This window comes from Manacus vitellinus, unplaced genomic scaffold (assembly GCF_001715985.3).
Source record: "Manacus vitellinus isolate BGI_N305 unplaced genomic scaffold, ASM171598v3 scaffold_28_pilon, whole genome shotgun sequence".
Lineage (NCBI taxonomy): Eukaryota > Metazoa > Chordata > Aves > Passeriformes > Pipridae > Manacus > Manacus vitellinus.
Genome location: NW_021940122.1, coordinates 2,651,273 through 2,672,830, shown reverse-complemented (window position 1 = coordinate 2,672,830; position 21,558 = coordinate 2,651,273). Strand labels below are relative to the sequence as shown.

The 21,558-nt window shown below is 35.2% G+C and overlaps 1 protein-coding gene across 3 annotated transcripts in view; it reads left to right on the top strand.

Moving 5' to 3' along the window:
• Positions 1 to 21,558, top strand: part of TBC1D23 (TBC1 domain family member 23) — a 35,426-nt gene that overhangs the window by 9,922 nt on the left and 3,946 nt on the right. The window contains exons 5-20 of one of the 3 annotated variants that reach the window (XR_003915879.1): positions 339 to 462; positions 2,593 to 2,717; positions 2,828 to 2,871; positions 3,779 to 3,882; positions 4,658 to 4,780; positions 5,716 to 5,808; positions 7,895 to 8,065; positions 8,280 to 8,322; positions 8,972 to 9,078; positions 9,748 to 9,890; positions 11,335 to 11,379; positions 14,432 to 14,520; positions 16,435 to 16,570; positions 17,492 to 17,686; positions 18,731 to 18,964; positions 20,484 to 20,570. Coding sequence is in view for 2 of the 3 variants with exons in the window: in XM_018074611.2 (XP_017930100.1) it covers positions 339 to 462; positions 2,593 to 2,717; positions 2,828 to 2,871; positions 3,779 to 3,882; positions 4,658 to 4,780; positions 5,716 to 5,808; positions 7,895 to 8,065; positions 8,280 to 8,322; positions 8,972 to 9,078; positions 9,748 to 9,890; positions 11,335 to 11,379; positions 14,432 to 14,520; positions 16,435 to 16,570; positions 17,492 to 17,686; positions 18,731 to 18,812 (1,624 nt within the window). In the remaining variant the exon portion in view is untranslated. Of the gene's footprint in view, positions 1 to 338; positions 463 to 2,592; positions 2,718 to 2,827; positions 2,872 to 3,778; positions 3,883 to 4,657; positions 4,781 to 5,715; positions 5,809 to 7,894; positions 8,066 to 8,279; positions 8,323 to 8,971; positions 9,079 to 9,747; positions 9,891 to 11,334; positions 11,380 to 14,431; positions 14,521 to 16,434; positions 16,571 to 17,491; positions 17,687 to 18,730; positions 20,412 to 20,483; positions 20,571 to 21,558 lie in introns of those variants that run through there. The other 2 variants (XM_018074611.2, XM_018074610.2) reach the window with 2 other exon arrangements.

Below are 21,558 nucleotides of genomic sequence, written 5' to 3'. Positions count from 1 at the left end.
TAGAATTATTCTCAAATTCTATTATTCTGTTAACAGCATTGGTACCATGCTTGTCTTGTTTGATATTTAAATCTGGTTTAAATACTTCTGTATTGTATGATCTGTCAAGTGTTGGCAGTATTTCATTCTTTCTGCTGCCTTGTTAATATATGGGGTTTTCAGTGTTGGTTTCGTTTTGGTTTAACTCTTGAGGTGGGTTGACTTCATGCTCAGTGCCTGTGAACTAAAAGAACAATGAACAGGAAATTACATAATCAGAGATAAAGAATTGCTACTGTAAGTCTGAAAACTGCAGCATTACAGAAGAGTTTATGACTATTTTCACTGCTACCTTTTAGGGATTGTTTTATGAAGGGAAGACCATTTCATCTATTTAGACTCCTTCTTCAGTACCATGAGCCTGAACTCTGCTCCTTTCTTGATACCAAGAAGATGACTCCAGACTCATATGCACTCAACTGGGTAATAAAGTGAAAGTAGGGAAACATAATGAAAAATAAATTTCTGTTGAAACTTAAGTACATGTTGCCAGTTTGTGCAAGAGTAGTACAGGCAAATAGAACTGCATATATTGAAATAAATTGCATGTTTTAATTTAATGTGAGCTTTTTGTCTTCATTTGTTTAACGTAAGATATGAGGTCTTGTTAACATCACATTTTTAGTGTTCTGGATGTTAATTGAGCCACAGATGTTAGGAACTTCTTGGAATAAGTGAGAATGAGAGCAGCTGACATACTCAAAAAGTAAGAAGCCCCAATATTACTTTTGATAGTGGGCAGCTATATGCTTGTAGATATGGATATACATCAGTCTGACGTGTCTTTTAAAGTCCAAATACGAATTGTTTTAAAAACGTCCATGCTAATAGATAGATTTATGTCTATTACAATTTAGACACATATATTTTACAGCTCTTGAAGCATTAGTCATTTCCTGTTCAAAACTACCTCAAGCTATGGGTAGTTGTAAGGATGCTCACCTCAATAATTTTTCTGTAAAGCTTGTGTAGCAGGACTACAACATAAAGCAGAATTTTCGTGTTTCAGTGCTACTACAAAATCATGATGCTGTGCTTGCACATGCAAAGTCTGTAATTTGATAAAGAAGACTTTGACACATTAACTCTTCTAGGCTGTTCTTTCATACCCATTGGTTTTGTCAAATTTTTTTCAACTCTGTGAACTTTCAGTCAAAGAAGACTGAAATGAATTATTAAACTGTGAGGTCTGTATTTGTTGGGGTGTTTTTTAAGGCTGCTTCCAATTTTCTTATAAAAATGTGTCCAGGAAGAATTTTGATACGCTCAGAATCTGCCTTTTGCCGGTTATGAGCCTTCAAAAGAGGTATCGGGTCTTTTTTATTTTTTTTTTTTTACTACTCAATCTCCATTTTTAATAGAATTTTCCTTAGTAAATAAAAACTTCTTTGAAGTTGTTTATTAAAATTTTAGTGCTTAATTAGGAAAAAAAAAATAATCTTCCCTCTCAAGGGTGGTAGGGAAGTGAGGTAGGTGTAGCTGCCAGTATTCAGTGCCACGCTTTCTGGTGTACAATTTCAGCAAAAAGTCTTAAGCCTCATTTATTATTATGATATTACAGTAAAATTCCTTGTTTCATCTGTGAAAATTCTTATTCTATATAGAGGTATTGCTACTATGAAGAAATATATGAGCAACATACAGAGACCTGTCACCTGTCATTATCTTATTGTTCACTAAAGTTTTGTCTTCATTTGGATTTGAGTCAGAATAGATCTTATCTTTTGCTAAGAGATTATACTAGGAAATGTTGAAATATTCCATGAAAGTGTTTAAAAACAGAGACTGAGCTTTTGAAAGCTGTGGCTCTGTTGATACAGAATTTGCATGCATCAGCAAGTTCTGTAAGACCCCAGTGAAGTCAGCATTTGAGTTAGGTGTGATTGCAAATATTATCTGACACGTATGAAAAGAAGTTCCTGCCTTTTATCCTCTTTGAACTTGTGCATATCAGAGAGGATGTATTTTCAAGTGGGAACATGGGAACAGGCAAAGAGTTTCTTAAATGGTAATGAAAATTTTCTGTTGCTTGCAAATGTTTAATTAGTCGTAAAGCATCTTAATGTAATGTTAAGTAAGTGATGTTGTTAAACTAATGTTGCAGCCATGTTCAATTAGCTCAATTCTACTGTGAAAAATAAAAATAATTATGTTTGCAGGATCCTTTCAAAGTCCTAATTGCTATGCTATTTGAGTAAATATATTCTCCTATGAATTTCTTCTTGGTGTAATTGATATTTAGCAGTGTCTATGAGCTAAACAGTATTCCAGCTTGATTGTGTTGTCTGTGGTTGAATTTATAACTCTGACAGTGTACAGCCAACTTTGCCTTCCCACGAGGTGTCTTTGTTCACAGATAATCTGTAGTGTTATGCACTGTTTCCATAAAAATTGGTTTTGAGGGTAGAACTATCCTTCAGTGCACAGTGCAGACAGATGTTTTACCATAATTTTGCTGGGTTTATTTTGTTAGGTATCTCAGTTAAAAATGTTATCATGATAAGATTGTTCCTGGTTATTGCTTTTTCTCACATTATTTTCCAAATTTTTTAGCTTGGAAGCCTCTTCTCATATTACTGTTCAGCTGAAGTCACTCAGGCAATATGGGATGGATATCTACAACAAGCAGATCCATTCTTTATTTATTTCTTAATGTTGATCATCCTTGTCAATGCAAAGTAAGTGTATAGTTAATTTGGAATATTCTTTACTGACACTGTTTTAATTCAGGTTTGTTTCATTTTGGTTTTACTGACTTAATCTGTGCCTGTGACTTTACTGTTTTCAGAGACGTTATCTTAGCACAAGAATCAGATAAAGAAGAAATGATAAGTAAGTACTGCTCTTACATAACTGCTAGTGAAATATTTACCATATACTGTAATTCCCATTTATTATTATTTTTAATTACTGAATAACTGAATGATTTATTTCCATGTGACTTTTCTCATTAATCCCTCACCCATTAATTCCTTTCTTACTGTTCTTTGCTGCATCATATTTACCCTTAACATTCTCTCCTTGTGTTTCCTATTAGTAGTCCCACACCTAGTTTTATACTTCAGTTTGAAGTACTTGAAACAATTATTGTGTTTCTAAGCCCAAAGCAGCAGTTTTCAAATCCTTCTTTAAATCTACTGCACTTGGTGTATTTTCTGGATTATTATCTTCATATGCACTTGATTTGAGCCTAATTCATTGTTCTTGTCTTACCCTCTTCTGTTTTTATAGAAAATACCCTACATTTCTTGTGAGCATATTTCATCTGCCTTTGTATTTTTTCACATACATAATACAATATAATTAATCCCCTAGTAGTTAAAAATGAGAATGCTTGGAATTTTGCATCTTCACCATTTACTGTAGAACTACGCTCTTGTATCATCCTGGACATATAACAGGAAGACTGTCTTGGTCAGACCTTTTTAAAAAAGGTAGCTGACTTAGAATTACAACTGAAAACTAAAATTATGTATAAGTAAGAATGTGTTAAAAATTAGTTTGTGTAGAAGGTTTGAACTTTTAAAAAGCATAAGTTTCCTATGGATAAGGAGTATTTCCTATGGATAAGGAGTCTTCTCTTTCCATCTAGAGAGTGGATCAATATTAATGTTGGATCAATAAACTAGCTTACGTTATGCCTTATTAAAAATAAGTGTTCTTACTATTTGAAAATATGTGTGTTGCTTCATTTCTATGTCTGAAACAGTGTTGCACTTATGTTGTTTGTCTGTCTCAGAATTCTTAGAAACTTCACCAGCCAATCTTGATTTAGAGGATATAGAAGATCTCTTCTCTTTGGCACAATATTACTGTAGCAAAACTCCAGCTTCTTTCAGGAAGGTAATAACAGTAATCTTGAAATTCTCTTCTTTTTGGTGGCTGTTTAAGCACTCACTAACTTTGAATGTTTCACTGCAGTTTTTTTTAACAATTTTTTCATGTTGTTACTCTGATGGTTGTTACTGTTAGGATCTTTGTAAGATAAGAAGGTTAAGTGAAACATCTTGGAGAGAAGCTTCCCTGCAATATTCTTACTTCCTGACTGATGACCTTGTTTTGCAAACCAGTTTCTTGTAAGAAGTCATGAAGTTTCTTGTAAGAAGTCATATTGACACAATTGCAGTGTAGTAGACTGCACCACAGTCCTGGCTGTACTTGTGATAGCAAAGAGGAAAGGGTTGCTTACTAGAGATAAAGCTGTTATCACCTACACTGTTTTTGCAGCTCTTCCTTACTCAAGATATCTGACTTCACTGAATAAAATTAAATATTTGATAGCCATTGCCTTTGGCTTATATGTACTTTCTCTGATCCTTGTAGACAGGTACGTGAGATTTTTTTGAGGGACAAACCAAAACAAACAACCAAGAGACAAATACCAGAGGCACTTCATCATGTTGGTGTGGTCAAAATGGTGAACAAGCATGTTTTTAATGAAGTTCAGACCCTGACATGATTTTCAGTTTCAGTTAATCAAAAATATGATTACTATGTAGAGATAGGATAAGCATGTGTCAAGTTTAATGTTTGTGACTTAGTGGATATAGTTTTATTTTAAACTTTCACATCTAAAGACAATGGCTCCAGTTAACTTTTTTTTTTCTTGCCTTATTAGGACAACCACAGTCTTTTTGGCAGCAGCTTGCTGGGCCTCAAAGATGATGACACAGATTTGAGCCAGGCTCTCTGTCTAGCAGTTTCTGTGTCTGAGATTCTTCAAGCAAATCAGCAACAAGGAGTCAGTATACCGAATTAACCTTCACCCCCCAACTTTATAGAAAAGGAAAAGAATCACTTACTACTGACAAATATTTTTAAATGCAAACAGCACAAATATATATTTGCTATTTCAGAAAAAAATGGTTTTGTCTTGAAGTTGTCTTCCTTGTAAATGATCTGCTGACTTCAGTGCATTTGTGCTGTAGCAACTAGAGCTTAATACAGGTGATTTGAATCTGAGGAGTGTAAACTTAAAGTAATATCTCACTAATTTGAATTTCCACATGTAGCCTACAGGAGAGGAAAATTTCAAACCCACTTCTCAGTACCTTTAAGTATGTTGTCTTTTGTCAATGAAAAGTTTAAATGAACAAATAAAATTGATTAATGCTCTTTTGGTAGTAGTTAATTGCAGACATTGTTAGATGCAGGGACTTGACTTTCAGTGTTGAAGTATATGGATCATAGTATAGTTAGCTTACAGTGTTTCTTATTGACTACTGACTTTTTGTAGCAGTTTCCAGGGCCCAGTGTTGTCATTAATAGCTTGTTGGGGTTTTTTTCTAGTCCAAATACAGTTAAGCATCTCTTTATATCCTGTTTAAATCTTGTGCTGATCAGTAGTGGACTGTTGCATTGTCTTGTTGATGCATGCCTTCGTACCAGGTGTTTGTTCTCAGTAGAGGAGAGATAATTACACTGTGTGTATTGCACTTGGGTGATCCTTTCCCGTGCACAAGCTGATGCATTAATGGAAAGCCACTACTAGAATACTGCTGGTGGTCTGGTAACTGCAGAAGTTCAGATTAATCAAATGAAGTAAGATTTTTCAACAGCTGTTAGCCCCTTCGAGCAGTTCCTGTAGTATTGGAATTAGTATTAAAATGTAATTGAATTATGTCAATAATTACACAATTTTAAAATTTTGTAACAGGCCAAATCCTTCTCTTTCAGGAAGGAGTAAGGTTCTTTGTAGTGGATTGTCGTCCTGCAGAGCAATACAATGCTGGGCATTTATCAACAGCCTTTCATTTAGACTCGGATTTGGTTCGTATGCTTTTTGTTTCTTCACTGATATTTGAGTCCTGAGAGAGAAGGAGAGAGAAGTGTCTGTCTTGAAAATAAAGTATCCTTAGTGTAGGCTTTAGTCTGTGGACTCAGTGTCTAGCTATGTGATGAGGTTTCAAAAGTTAGCTTCTCTAAAGGAGATCGTAGAACCATCATTTTACCAATTTTAGTCCTTAATGACATTAGAATTTGGGATTCCAGGCTTCCTATTCTTTGGTTAGGACTGGAAACCCATACAGACTAAAGACTAGTCATTGCTTGGAGGAGAAATCTCTTTTTAGCATCATTTTCCAGTGAAAGGTGTCATGAATTTTAACAAGAAGCATTTTTTTTTCTTTGTCTTTTTTTTGTCTCAGTCAGTCCTACCACAGTCTGTTTTTAAGGAACATATGTCTTGAAAAGGATTTGGTTACTTCTTTAAAATTTTTGCAGTACAATATGAGAGGAAGTGCAATTATTTTGGGACTGAGGTGTACTGTTGATTTATAACTTCAATAAAGATTTTGCTGCACTTTCCATTTGATTATGAAGTCAGAACTGAACATTCAGTCATATTTTTCTCTGTTCTTTTTTCCCCAAAATCACTTCCACTTCAGCTGACTATAACAGTGTATTCTTCACCTTTAGATTAACCCTCATTTACTTTACTTTGCAGTCTATGGAATATGTATGGAATGTATATACCCCACAAAAGACTTTTATACCTTACTTAGTTAAGAAGTTCAGTCCTACATCTAATATCTTTACCTCTCTAATTAAAAGTATGCATTATTCAGTATTATTTGCACAAATACAATTATACAGGAGGGAAAATGAGTCTGAGTGGAGACTTTAGCACACCCTATAACTATCTGAAAGGAGGTCATAGCAAGGTGGGTATCAGTCTCTTCTCCTAAGTAACAAGCAATACAACAAGAGGAAGTGGATTCAGGTTTCCCCAGGGGAGATTTAGGTTGGATACTAGGAAAAATTTCTTCACCAGAAAGGTTGTCAAGCATTGGAACAGGCTACCCAGGGAGGAGGTTGAGTCACCATCCCTGGAGGTGTTTTAAAGACCTGTAAACGTGGTACTTGGGGACGTGGCTTAGTAGGGGAGAGTTGGCAGTGTCAGAGTATGTGCAAAGTACACAAAATTTACTGTAAGGACAGACAACAGGGAAAGAAAGCTCTTTGGAATCCATCTCATTTGTAGATAGATAGAGAAAGTAGTGAGGTTATAAAGCAGCAGAATTTGGCTCTAAGAAGACCCCAGTTAATGTTCAACTTGACTTACTGATGGCTAGGTTATGTGTTTATGACTGAACTTCATCATTTAATCCACTGTAAAGGCTAGATAATGAGAATCCCTCCTCCTCCCTCCTCTCCCCAGTCCAGTTACAGGTCAGAATTTCCTTATGAATTCCCCACAAATGCAGGTTAAAATTTAACCTGAATTGAGAAAGTCTTTGTTTCTCCATCTCTTTCTTATAGCAACTCATGTTTTTGCATCATAGTAGGCCTTCAGGAGACCACAACCTCGATTTTTTGAGAGTACAAAGAATCACAGATATCTCCTTGTACTCCCAATGGTAATTTTTTTCCCAAATCTTGATAAATAAATGAGAAAAAGCTTAGTGGGGAGACAAGAAGAAAACCTTTCAGGCACCTAGAAATTCTACACATTTTAAAGGGTTTCAACTGTGTAAAGTTTGAACATGTTGTGTTTAAGCATATGTAAATGTAGAAACCAGTCCCACTGCTGTATTACCAAATTAATGCAACATGAAAGTTGCAAACACTCGTTCCTCTCTTATTTGATGCCTGCAAAAATAAACTAACAAATGTTAGTTGTGTTTCTTTCCTGGGGAGAACAAGTGGAGTGAGGAAGAAAAGGACCATTCTCAGTGTTCTTTACGGAACATGAGGTTCCAATCAGGTGGTCTCGTGTTTGTGTGACTTGTACAGTTCTTGTGTTGCCTTGTTTAAGCTCAACAAATAATAACCATTCTCAAAATTTGTTTCTTTTCACAACTCATGTTACAGTATGTTGGTGTTAAACAGCAGTTTCTGTTTGTTCGCTCCACAGATGCTTCAAAACCCATCAGAATTTGCACAGTCTGTAAAATCCCTTTTAGAAGCACAAAAACAATCTATTGAGTCTGGCTCCATAGCTGGTGGGGAACATCTGTGCTTCATGGGAAGTGGCAGGGAAGAAGAAGATATGTACATGAACATGGTGTTAGCACACTTCCTACAGGTACAACTAAACTGCTGTTGATTTTAATAGCTGAGATAAAATGTGTCTGCGTGTATCATTGATAATAAATGACAAAACATTTTCCCCTTAACTGTTTTCTACATTACTCAAGTTTGCAGTTTTTATCAAACAAACTAACCCATGTTTCATTACCATACTTGGAAACTTACTCCACAGACTTTTGTTTTAACCAAAATTGTCTTTTCTGTTGCAGAAAAATAAGGAGTACGTAAGCATTGCCAAAGGAGGATTTATGGGTAAGCTTATTAATAATTAACTTTGGCTTGAGAAAACTTGCTATCTTGTCATTGTTGATATTTTTGTGAGGCTTTTGCCAAAAATCATCTAAATGAGTAGCAAATAGGTCTCATTTGTCAGGTTTTTGTTTTATTAAGCGAACACTGTGCAGTTGCACATTTGTGGTTACACAAATTTCTGAATGGAGAAAAATTAAAGCAGGAAATGGGGAAATTCCCTCTTTCTTCTAACTTATCATTCTTGATGTTTTAGCCCCTGTAGATTGCAGACTTTATGAAGAGTTCATACTGCTGCAGTTTATGTTGCTGGAAATCATCAGGTTTTACAGCAGTGGAGAGATCTGTGCTACAATATTAGTATAGAGGCATTTCTAGTCAATACATGCAGTGTCATAAGAGCTGTCTTCAAGATCAGAGCAGTGATTTATTTTTAGTTGCTGCTGTTTACTTTACTAAAATAAAGATTATCCTTATGCCTTTGTACTAGTGAAAGAAAAACCAGGAATTATTGTAGTGGTATCTGAATTAATCTGTTTTATTAAATCATGTGGAGAAAAATTGTTACCCATTAGTCTCAGGTATATACAATATTTTCATCAACAGATGAAATCCAGTGTAATTTTGAATGTTTTTAATGGCCCTTTAACAGCTCTCCAGCAGCACTTAGCAGATATCAATGTGGAAGGACCAGAAAGTGGATATGGCCACTGGATTGCTAGTACCTCAGGCTCAAGAAATGGCATAAACTCTGTTGATGTAAGTGAATTTTAAGCCCAAGTGGTATAGTGGGATGGAAGCCCCAGGTGTGCTGAACTTTTTCTTCATTTTCCTCATTCTGTGCTGTAAAATGCCTTACTGCAAGTCATGACTGTTTACAGTTGTATGTTTAATTTCAAACTGTATTCACTCTCTAATCAGAGGTAACTAAACACTTTTATTCTCTTGAGGGGAAGAGCTTGTAGAAAAGAACTTGCTTGCAGTCATTCTCTGGCAGAATACATGTAATAGATAACTCTTTTCCTGTCTGTTATTCACTCCATGAATAAATTACTATAACGTGGCATACAATTTCATGGCAAAGCTCAAAATTTTATCTTTTCTACAGCTGATATGTTATGCATAAAATTTGGCTCTTAATTTGGATGAAATATGTCATTAATAGGATTCCTTCCTCTAGATTTACATAGCAGAGTGCTCAGTAATATGGTTTGTCAAGCTTTCTTTACTGGATCATCTTTACTTCAGATACATGTCATTGTTGTTATTTGACAGAACTCTAAAGAAATACTTAATTCTGTAATTAATGTTCTGCTGAGTAGCAAAAAGTAGATTACTATCTTGTAGTCTGTTTCCTTTCTTAATAAACTAAGAGATGAAATAACATTATTTTTATATGATTAATCCTGAGAGGAGTTACTTTTACAGGGTGATGCTCCTAATGGTTCAGGTGATGGAAAAGGAGTTAAGTCCCTGGTGAATAAAATGACGGTTGCTTTGAAGACTAAATCTGTGAACGTGAAAGAAAAAGTTATTAGTTTTATTGAAAATACATCTACTCCAGTGGACAGGTACGTCATTTATATCTCACTGTGAATTAGCCATGAGGAGGAATGACTTCCCATTCCATATGGCTATTTTATAAGAGTGACAACTGGGCTAATTAGGAAAAAAAGTTGTCTTCCAGTTTCAGTTTTTAGATTTTCTACCTCTACCCTCTTCACAATTTTATCATGACCTGGTAACCCTACCATCCTGCCTTAGTAGTGCAAAGCCAGTGTGAGAAGCCTTTTCTCTTGGATGCTTATCTAGAATTTGTTGCTGTATGGTTAGTTTGACTTTTTTTAGTGTGTTGGTTTTGTATTCAGTCTAAAAGCGAAGAATGATTTCACTTTTATTTCAGTTCCTGTCCATCCTGACTCTAATGGAATGAATTAATGACAGCAGGATTATGGATGGGGTTTTTTTGGTTGGTTGGTTTCGTTCTGTTTTGATTTTCTGGCTGCTGCATGTTGTCAATCTGAGGTTAACTTTTTTGAAGATCTTGATTTTTCAAGTTCTGATGTAAAGCTGCTTTTCAAACCCAGAATTCACCTTTGTTTGTTTTTTGTATCTTCAAGTGCAGCTAGGAACAAGAATGTACAAATATGTTAAAAGACACTTTCAAATTTGAAATTCATTATTCCAAGTACTTACCTTAACTAGGTACAAGAATAAAAGCTTTCATCTGTCAAAGCTTTAAATGAATAGCCTGTTGTAGTTCTTTAAAGTCCAGTATTTGAAGTTGTATGTTGCCAACACATTGATATTCAACAATCTCAGAGAATTAGTGTTTCTTTGATAGTAGGATTTAAAATACATGCCAAATGAACAGTAGTTTTAAGTCGTCTTGTACCTAATCAAAAGTTACAGATCAGTCCTTTTCATGTTGGAAATGTTCTTTTAAATTAGTATGAAGAGGCGAAAAAATATTAAATAACATTTGGTAGTAGCTTTTGTTGTGTGAAGAATTAAACTGAAGGAATGTGAAGATTTAAACTGAAAGAGTGTAGATTTAGATTAGATATGAGTAAGAAATTCTTTACTGTGAGGGTGTGAGACATTGGAACAGGTTGCCCAGAGGAGTTGTGGATGCCCCATGCCTCGCAGTGTTCAAGACCAGGCTGGAATGGGGCTTTGAGTAACCTGGTCTAGGAGAAGGTGTCTGCTTATTGCACTGGGGTTGGAATAAGGTGGTCTTTAGGGTCCCTTCCAACCCAAGTCATTTTGTGAAATCAAATAAGGCTTATATGTAAGCCATACATAGCATGGAAAATGCATCTTTTAGTCAATTTTTTTTTTACAAATATTTCTCTACCTTGTGTGTAGCTGTCATGAAGCATTGCTTTTATTTATAAGCATCGTCCTCGAAGAAGATACATTGCCAATATAGAGAATTTCAATTATTTATCTAGATTTTTCCTTTGCATTTTTTTTTTAATTCTTTGTTCTGTCCTCTGCCCCAATGTACTATAGAATACCTTTCAATATTTCCTGGCCAGACAGAGCAAGCCTGGAGCGGTAAGCTTGATAATTAAGCAGTCTGACTAAAACCACCTTTCTTGTATTGAGCATGGCATCACAATATTTGTAAGCATTGGTTACACTGACAAGATTGCTTGCATATTTTTATATATTTTTTTTTAATATATTAAAGCTATTGCTTTTTACAAGTACTGGTCAAGAGACTAAAGGAAGAAAAAAGAATGTATTGGCAGTGCTTTCTTCTCTTAGTTTCTGCTTTGTTATTTCCATTCTCTTTCTTATTATTGCTTTGTATAGAATTTTTTTTACTTGTCATTCCTATCGACATTTTATTAATTACTTGTGCTAGTAGAAGACTGCAGGAGCAATTACTGAACAAATTAAGACTTAAAGTTTTAACAAGACAGACAAGTATGGAACATAAACTGTTCATAAAGCATCCTTAGAGCTTAGATATGACAGGGAACCCATATGGAAATTCTGTCTGGAAATCTCAAATTTTTGTGCTTCTTATCACATGGTGGTAGAACATGCTGATAGAAACAGACATGCTCATTACTGGGAAAAGAAAAATGCTGAGTTAATAAGTAAATATGCTTTGCAACTCTCCCTCATTTTGTTCACATAACTACTGCATTTCACGTAAACGTGGAGGCCCCTCACATTTGTCTCAGATGTATTGCCTTATAATTATTTCAGAAATAAAAGTTGTGAATTGATACTGTGTAAAATTACTTGTGATAAATGAAGAGTGGCTCGTGCATAATCACTTCAGAACTTTGAGCATCCTTTAGGAACTCTGTACCATTTGACCCTCATACACTGAAATGCATGAAGATTCATGCTGGATGAATTATTGAGGATTCAAAATGCTATTTAGGTTTTCAAGGATTTGGGACCAATCTTTCTTTCAAGTAGTTTGCACATAATTTGAGATGGGACTTGCCCATAAGCGTTGCAGAATGGTGTTGTGTGAGCAAAACCAATAGTAATGTTAACTGGTATTCTACTTAAAAAAAAAAAGGTGGGAATAGCCCAATAGCCCAAAACATAGTATGTTTTGTTAATTTAGAAATCCTAAAGATCATGGGGATCTTACCCCACATTTACCCGATCAGTTTCTAGAATATGGTAAGAAAGTGTTAAAATTCCAACTTCAGTGATTCTTCCATAACTCAAAAGACACATGAATCTGTATTTGTAACCAAGAAGTTTTGATAGGTTGAGGTTTTACTTTGGTTATTTTGCTTACTCCTTTCACTTCTATTGCTTATCTTCTTTCATTGGGAAGATGCAATAATAAATTAGTTCACACTGTATGTCACTGGAGTATTTTCTTAAAATTGTAGCTCTTAAAACCCTAGAATGGCATTTTTTTCTCCATCCATTCAATTAGATCCACTTTGTGTTTATCTCTAGTAGGTTTCATTCGGCAGGTTTGTCACTAAAGGAGGTTGCATTCAATTTGTAACAATGTAACAATAGCTTTCCGTGTAAACACCTTAAAGGAAATCCATTTCTAGTTTAAGTTGTTACCAGGGTTTTATAAAGTAGCTTCTTATTGTCTCTTGTCTTGACTAACTTCAATTTATAAACACCAGTGAGAACTTCTCTTAGATCCTTCCTGTGTCATTCAATTTGACACTATTTATATGTGCTGCTTCTTACTCAATTGGTTATGTGCTACTAAAGCATATTTACAAAACCCTCCATATAGAAGCAATGCCCTCTTGAATTGTCAGTGTCATTGATGCTTATTGTCTTAAACACTAATGAGCATGTTTTTGTATGTCTGGTTTTTGTTCCATTATAGACTGCATTTTATGTTTTGGTGGTTTTTTTTTCTATTTAGCTTTTCCTTTCATTTTGTCTGTATCAGTAAATATAACCCATGGAAAATGTAGTTTTCTAACTTTCAATTCTACTTTCAGGCATACCTAAGTACTAGTATTAGTTTACCTATTACTAAAGAGATTCCCTGTCTAGCACTAAAGAGGTTCCCTGTCTAGTTTGGTTCTACAGTAGCATGTAAACTGGAGTTTGTGAATATACTTAAAATAGGAAACAAGTCTTAAAATTAATAGGAAACATAAATACACATTATAGGGGAGGAGGTTTTTGAAATAGGGGAAGGGAGAGGCATGTGTTGGTTTGGTTCTGGGTTTTTTACACTACTGTTGCCAGTTCTAGAGACTAAAATCATGAACTGTTTATTTTTTTTCAGCCTGTTTTGTGGCTTTCTGAACCTTTAGGTTTTTCTTGTATTTTTCAGGTGTTGTCAGCAGTTGAGGGCAAGAACATCTAACAATTCAGCTGTGACCGTGTAATCACAGCATTCTGAGCTGGAGCTTTAAAGTATTTTAGGATTTGCAGCTGTTCCTGTCAAACATTAAGACTCAGTTGTGTGTGTTTCTGTCATTTAATATGATCTGTAGAAGCAATAGAGATGTGATTTTTGAGGTCAATATCACAGTGATGCTGTAATTGTAGCAGTAGGAACTGTTTGGCCAAATATTTCAGGATTTGACTCGTGCTGGACAAAGTAATGGACAGGAAGTCAAAGTTCACACTACAGTGGATGTTTTATAATAACCCCACTTTGGAAGTCTAAAGATATTTCGTTATTTTTCAAAGAATTAACAAGAAAAATTACCTTCCTGACATATTAGTTAGTGGTCTTTATTTTTCCCTCCATCCAAACGTGGCATCCTTGTGAAGCTACGCTGACTGCCCAGATGTATTTCAGTTCCACGCTAGAAACTTGGCACATTGCCAGTTTTCAGGTCTCTAGTGTATGCTGTCATTTAAGAAAGTACCTTTTTTCAACAAAACAGTAATTCTTTTCAGTTTCTTTGTTACATCAGTCAGCCTCACCACGTCACTGAAGTACATGCTTTCACTAACCCGGCTGCTCGATGGGTCACACATCTTCCTTGCAGGCAGCTCCATGAAATTCTCTTGTCCTTCTCTGTCGCACAGCTGTGTTTGCATTTTGCTAATATGTTATTGTAGAAGTCATACCATCAGTCTGAAAGTTACTTTTCTTCTCCCATCCCATGTCTTCTCCTGCCCTTTTCATTGCCAACAGACATGTCAGCAGCAGTGACAGAGTAGGAAAACCCTACCGTGGTGTGAAGCCGGTATTCAGCATCGGGGATGAAGAAGAGTACGATACTGGTACAGTAGAAGATTTTCCTCTTACCTCGATTATCTTATTTAGACAAAATTATTAAGTTGGGCTAAATCATAAGAGTGTATTTTATACCTTTGTCTTGCAATGTGACATTTTTCTATTATCCTTCATCATATTTGTTATGGTGGTGCCTCAGACCAACCCTCTTCAAATATATAGAAGCAGACTAAATAAATAATAATTCGGGGTAGGCACCAAACAGCCAACAGGAAGAAATGGAAATGCATGGGTTTAGTGGATTTTTTTTGTTTTTACTTGTTATTTCTATAGAAAAGATGTGTTTTTCTACACTGGTCTTGTACACATAAACTGACAGTTGTACCTTTATTTCTTCACTACAGTAAGCAAAATATAAAGGACCTAATTTTGCTGATATAACTCAATTTGATTATCTAGTATTTGCAGTTAATATAATGATCTGAATTTCTGAAATATAGTTGGAGTTACACTTAATATGGCTAATGTGTGCACACCTTTCCAGTGTTTTGGACTTCGCTTTTCAGCATTGAATCAATTAATAATTGATTCCTCTCTTGATATGCATGCAGAATACTGTAGGAAAAAAAACCATGCAATTTTCGTTTAATTTTTTTATCCGATTGAAAAATTACAAGCAAAACTGGAACACCACACACTTCACAAAGGTTTGTTTGGGTTTTTTTGAGACCAGTGCTAACATTAGAGTGGTGAAGACCTGCTGTTTTGTCCTAGTTTTGTTCTGGTAGTTTTAGCTCACTCCCAATCATCATTATCTCACAAGTAACCATTCTGTGACCAAAAGGTATGCTCAGCTTCCATGGGAGAAACAAATAACTAGTCTAAGAATCTTTGACGTGCAAAATAATTTAGGAAGATTAATGAAAGAGAGTCATAGGATCTGGAATTGTTTAAATAAGATTGATGACAAACAGTTCATCATCGTCTGCTATAAAAATTGTGAAGGAGCAAAATTAAATTGTCAGGCAGAAGCTTTAGCACTAACAAGATGCTTCTCCAAATGCCGTGTAATTAAGTTTGCACAGCTCTTTGAGCATCCATAATAGTGTTTGGGAAAGTCTGTGTGCTTTCAGAAAACCAGCTCCTCAAAGACAGATTGTCTAGAACATGTTTCCAGTAGTGGTTGTTTGCTAAGTTCTATTTACATTTGCTTTTAAAAGACTATTAGACTTAGTAAGTAAGCAGAATTGCTGCAATGATTTGAATAAGCAAAGCCAGCACATATGAAGTGAAATATATATTATTTTGGAATGGAAGAATGTTTCTCTGTAATTGTTTCTGTGAAGTTTTAGTGTTCTGAGGTTTTTTGTAGTAAAGAATTGCCATCAGCTCTAATAATTGCAGCCTGCCCTAGGTGGCTCTGCTTGAGCAGGGGCTTTCACAACAGGCATAACTGAATATTAGAAGTTTTGCTATGTGAAAAAGGTACTTTAATGAAGGAAAAGTGGTCCACAAAAATAATACCTGGCCTTGAAAGGGATCAACAGGTGTTTTTTTCTTCTTGTACAAGAAACTAGAAGCCACAAGAGGAGACTTTCCTGGACTGTAGTTGGCTTGGTTTTGGTACCCCTTGCCAAAAGATATTGCTGGTGTAGATGCAAAAGGTTTACATGGCTTCAAGGAGTTTCTGGACAAGTTCATGTAAAAGAAATCCATGAAACTTTACTGAATAGACAAATTGGACCAGCCAAAGATATCCCCTGAGCTAAAAATAATTGTATCAGATACGCCTGCCTTTTTCTTTCTTCCCTCTGAATAATTGTTTATGGCTAAGTGGACCTTGGTTTGAACCAGTGTAGCTCCTCTGGGTTTAAGTGAATTGAAAAGTTGTCTGGTGGTGAGTAAAAATACTTTCTTTTTTTTTTTTTTTTTTATGTTTTTACCTCCTCCCTTCAAAACAGATGAAATTGATAGCTCCTCAATGTCAGATGATGATCGAAAAGAGGTCGTCAACATCCAAACATGGATAAATAAACCTGATGTGAAGTATAACTTTCCATGTAATGAAGTAAAAGAAAATGGTCATATGTTTCCCAGGTACTGAAATTAGTCCGAAGTTTAATGAAAATGTCTGTCTTGATTAAAAAAAAAATGTTGGTCAATTAAGTTATTCTTTATATTAAACTAGGAAATGAAAGTGTGAAACAACCTAGAACAAAATGTAACCACTATATCCCTATTCTTATCTTTGCAGTGTTGTAGAATGGTAATTATGTATAAAACCTAGTATGAGGTTTTGCTTTGCAGAACAAGACAGTAAGAAAACTATGTTCAATATGGATAGGCTTATTTTCAAGACCAGCTAGACCCAAGTACTTGTGGCTCTATTTTTTATCTGCTTTTCTCTATGCCTTGTACTTGGCACCCATCTTGCCCTAAGATTCAGTGACCTTGCTGATCTTGCAAAAGCAGAGAATGATGCTTGTTCTGACTTCCCCAAACAGCACACATACCATTGAATCTTCATAACAGAAAATCACAACAGAATTTCTCTTGCATCATGGTCTGTTCTTGTCTTTTATTAGTATTTTCCCTTTAGATTTATTTTCTGTGATGTATGATTAGTAATCTAATGATGGAAGGGTGAAAGAGTAGCTTGGAGGCACCTTCTGTACTCTGTGTGTGGCCTGACATGTTACTGGTGGTTGTGATCTTTGCTGATAGAACTCATGGCTGTTGTGTTGAGGTGATCATGGTAACTGCTCACTCTGGTTTTGTATGCTGTTAAGGATGCCATGCTCATTTTAAAAAATGGCTATGATACAATACTCAAGGAAAATCTGAACTATTTTGTAGACCTTTCTAATTTCAAAACTTTCTAGTTTTAAAACTACTTCTTAGATTTGGAAATCGTTTTATCTAGCTCTCTCCATTAGCTTATTTGTAAAATTTAGCTTTCTAAATACCTGATACTTAGTTCATTAGCAAATTTAATTTGTATTTTTCTTTTCCTTCAAGTCATCTCCTAGTAACAGCAACTCATATGTACTGTTTGAGAGAGATTCCATCACGAAAAGGTCTGGCTTACATACAGTCTCGACAGGCACTCAACTCTGTAGTCAAAATCACGTCCAAGAAGAAACACCCAGAACTGATCACCTTTAAATATGGAAATAGCAATACTTCAGGCATAGAAATTTTGGCAGTTGAAAGGTAAGCCATCTCAGTAGCAGGGGTGTAAGTAGTAATGATATCTGGAATGCTGTCAGCTGGAAGTCGGGCATGCTGTAATTCCCAGAATTGAGTTTCAAAGTAATAGCTTTTATTTAGGAATAGGTAATTCATATGTGAACTAGAAAAAAAGATCTGCCAGCAGAAAAAGGAGCCTTTGCTTTCCTCCAGCAGAGAGGAACTACAATGACAGCTGTTGGGGATGGGATGTGTGCAAGTGTTTTCTTTTTGTAATATGTCTTAAATAGAAATGAAGTGGACAACCATCTGCAGCTAAAATAGGGATTTGTGAAGAATGGGATTTAACAGAGTGGTCATTTTTCTATGGGATCATGTTTTTAGGCATCTCACTCTTCCTGTGCATTGTACTAGGAGTCCAGAAGCCTAACCTCAAAACTCTGAACTCCTGAAAGTTAGGTATGTCAGGCTTCTTTCCACTGGTGTGGCCTGATTTTTCTTGGCACTGTTTTAACATCAGTTGGACATTTTCTTATCCTTTTCCTTGGAGACAACTGTGTGCAGTGGCTGTTCAGTTCTCTCGAGGTGGGAGATGAGTTTTCTACCTAAATAGGGAAGTTTGGTAGTGGGCCAGACAAAGATAAATTAAAGCGTTGCAGAAAACTTTTCTGTTTGTTGAATTACTTTGTCACCACCTTGTTGGCTGGAGCAGATTGATCTAGAGCTATTTATAGGAATTTAAAACAAAAAGCCAAGCAAGGACTGCTATGCTTCAGTGAGGCAGTAGAGATGTTGAACTGCCTGACCTGTACCACTGTCAATTAATGAAGAACATTTCCTTTCCAAGATGGCCTGTGAAGTGCTCCTCAGCAATTCTAGGTTCACAAACAGAAAGTGTTTCATAGTATAAGCAGGAATTAAATTGTATTTTCTCAGTATTTTTCATTTTAATATATTTCCCTCATCTCTTCCTCCTAACCAGAGAAAGAATCAAAAGAATTATGAAATTTATGCTTAAAACTTTTATACTGAATTAATGATGCCTTTTTCTAATCTTTTTTTTTTAAGGTATTTGATTCCAAATGCAGGTGATGCTACCAAAGCCATAAAACAACAGATCATGAAAGTATTGGATGCCTTGGAGAGTTAGTAACTAAAGACTTTGTAGAGACCAGTTTATAAAGAAGAAGCAACTAAGATACTTTATGTGGACACAAGCTGACTGTTTCCCAATGGAATACTAACTTATGAGAATTTTTCTGTTTGCTGGTGGAAGTGCCTGAGTAGCAGGCTTAAGATAGGGTAAATTATTATCAATTTCTGAAACGTTTTTTAATTTTTTTATTATAACTTCTTGGTTTTGAAGAAATGTTTATTATAAAGGTCAGTTTGTTTCACTTTAATGCAGCCTTAATGGGAGTGATCTGCATCTTTGCAGAAGCAGATGCAGCTGGGTTCACATTAAGTGTATTAAAGGAATGAACCACTGTGAGATACAGAGAAGCGGTTGAAAACAGAATGGTTTTTAAATTACTATCCCTTGAAAGTAAATGCCTACGGTCTATAAATCTGATTTTGGGTAGTATCAAAGATAATTAAAGACTTAGGTTTATGAGCAGAGCAGATACAAATCTTAGAAATACTGTTTCCTCATTAAAAATGGTAAAGTCCAGTTTGGGCTGCAAATAAATGCAAAAAATACAAGCAATTTGTAAAGTTAACTTTTTTTAAGTCTTACCAACTACTTGGTAAAGTAACTGGCATTGGTGGTATGGGTTATTTCTAAATACCAATATTAACTGTAGTTTTTATTACTGGATTGTGATTTTTTTTAATTAAGCAGAATTTTACATTTCATAGATTGAGGCTGTTTCTCATGCAAAGATGAATATGTGCATTGAAATTAATGTTTCATTACAGAATATGACAGTTGAAAACAAGTTACCTTGTTCCTCAGAAACAAAATGTCTGAGACATTTAGATGTTTAAAAACCTTCAGTTCAGCACAAAAGTACATGCTGACAACAAGAAAACGAATTCACACAAATTAAGTAAAGAGATTCCAGTGATAAATATGTTCTTAACCTGTTGCCTTCATTGATTCAAGCATTTGTGTAAATTATTTTAAGTAACAACTTCTAAATTAATTAATGGCAACTATGTGATTGTTTATCATCAGCTTTCCACTTGTTCATGAACAGTTCTCATGGTAAAAAGCTCAGAACAGGAATGTTCTTATGAACAAGGCATAGCATCTTTGTAGACTGATAGGAAATCATCAAAAACTGTTAAATAAAGATAGTGGGGATTAGCTTTGCTGCATGAAGTCTTCTGAGTATTTCTGTCAAAACCAACGATTTGGTACTTCATCAGGAGATAAAATAAGTTAAACTGACCTTTATAAAAAACACTTATTCTAAGTTATTTTACTAGGAATCAAGCTAGGGCACCTTAATTCTGGAACTAATTCCTTTTTTTTTTTCCTTCTTAGTATCTGAGTAAACACCAATAGAACTTGAACTGTTGAAGATATTTGCATGAAATTGCACCTGGGCCAATGCTCATGTATTTATAGTTTTGCCCAGCAGCTGTTGTATTACATTTTCCTCTTCCTAATCCCTTCTGAAAATATCCTCAAGAGTCTCTGACTCTGTGCCTACTTCAGCAATGAGATTTTTTTCATGTAAAGATGTTTGTGCTACTGTTTATAAACTACAGTTGTAAATAAACCAGTACAATTTGAACATAACTTGTTCTGTCAGAATGCATTTAGCTGCATACTGTGTGAATTCTCTGAATCAATTAGAAGTTTTCCCTAAAGGTGTTTTGTAAATGGAAGTGACTTTGGTCTTTGGAGTGAAGAAGCTGACTGCAGATCATCAGAACCTACTGCCAGTGACTTCCTAACGTAAGTATTTTGGTATTTAGACTAATTCCATTGAGTACTTTTGGGTAAGCCACAGTAAGCTTTCATAGAAAGGTCAAAATGAATTAACAAGTGGTCAAATTATAGAAGGGGTTTCTGCATAAATTCCAGACTTCTCAACATCATATTTTTTATTATGAAAACGTTAACAGAATGACACAACATATTTTTCCTAGTCAGAAGGAGAAAAAGGGAAAATTACACTCAGTTGTTAAACAGGGGTATTTGAGTATTAAATATGGAAAGTGGCTAATATGTATGCTTCCCTGTGAGGACAACAAATACAGACCTTTTAGATCTACAATAAGTAAAGCAACAGTAAGTTCTTAAATCTCTTCTGTGTAGACATATATATAGCCATTAAGAATCTAATTATTTGTAATTTTAAAGGCATCGTGCCAATTACCAGCAGACAAATCTTACAAAGCTCAGTCCAAACTACGAATAGTGTCAATGATGTTTGTGCATCTCTACCCACAATTTAAAGGTTACTTTTGCCTTATAGTACATATTTGTGGTTACTACCTTTGTTATAAAACTTGTATTGCTAAGCAGAAATTCCAGTTATAGTACCAGAGTGACATTTTTTGAAAAGAAAAATCAAATAGTAGGTACGCTACTTCCTGTCCCTTTCATCTTCAAGGAATTTTTTTCAATTATTTGCCAGAGATTTGCAGGCTCTTGTTCTATTCTGCATGCACTGCTGTCTGTATTGTTGAATATAAGATGATAGCTGTTGCTGAAGTTTTAGTTTTTATTTTTTCTTTATTTCAGTGATAGAAATGAGGTCTGTAGCAGGAAAGAAACAGTCGGAGTCAACTTTCCTGCCAACTGAAAGCTCTTACCTTTGTGTTTCGTAGCGAGGGTCGGTGCTTCTGTGGCCTTCAGTTGTCTCACAAAGTCTTTTAGATTCTGCTGTGTAGGAGAATTTGTACAGAACTTCACATGCATTACCCACCAAAAATACTCT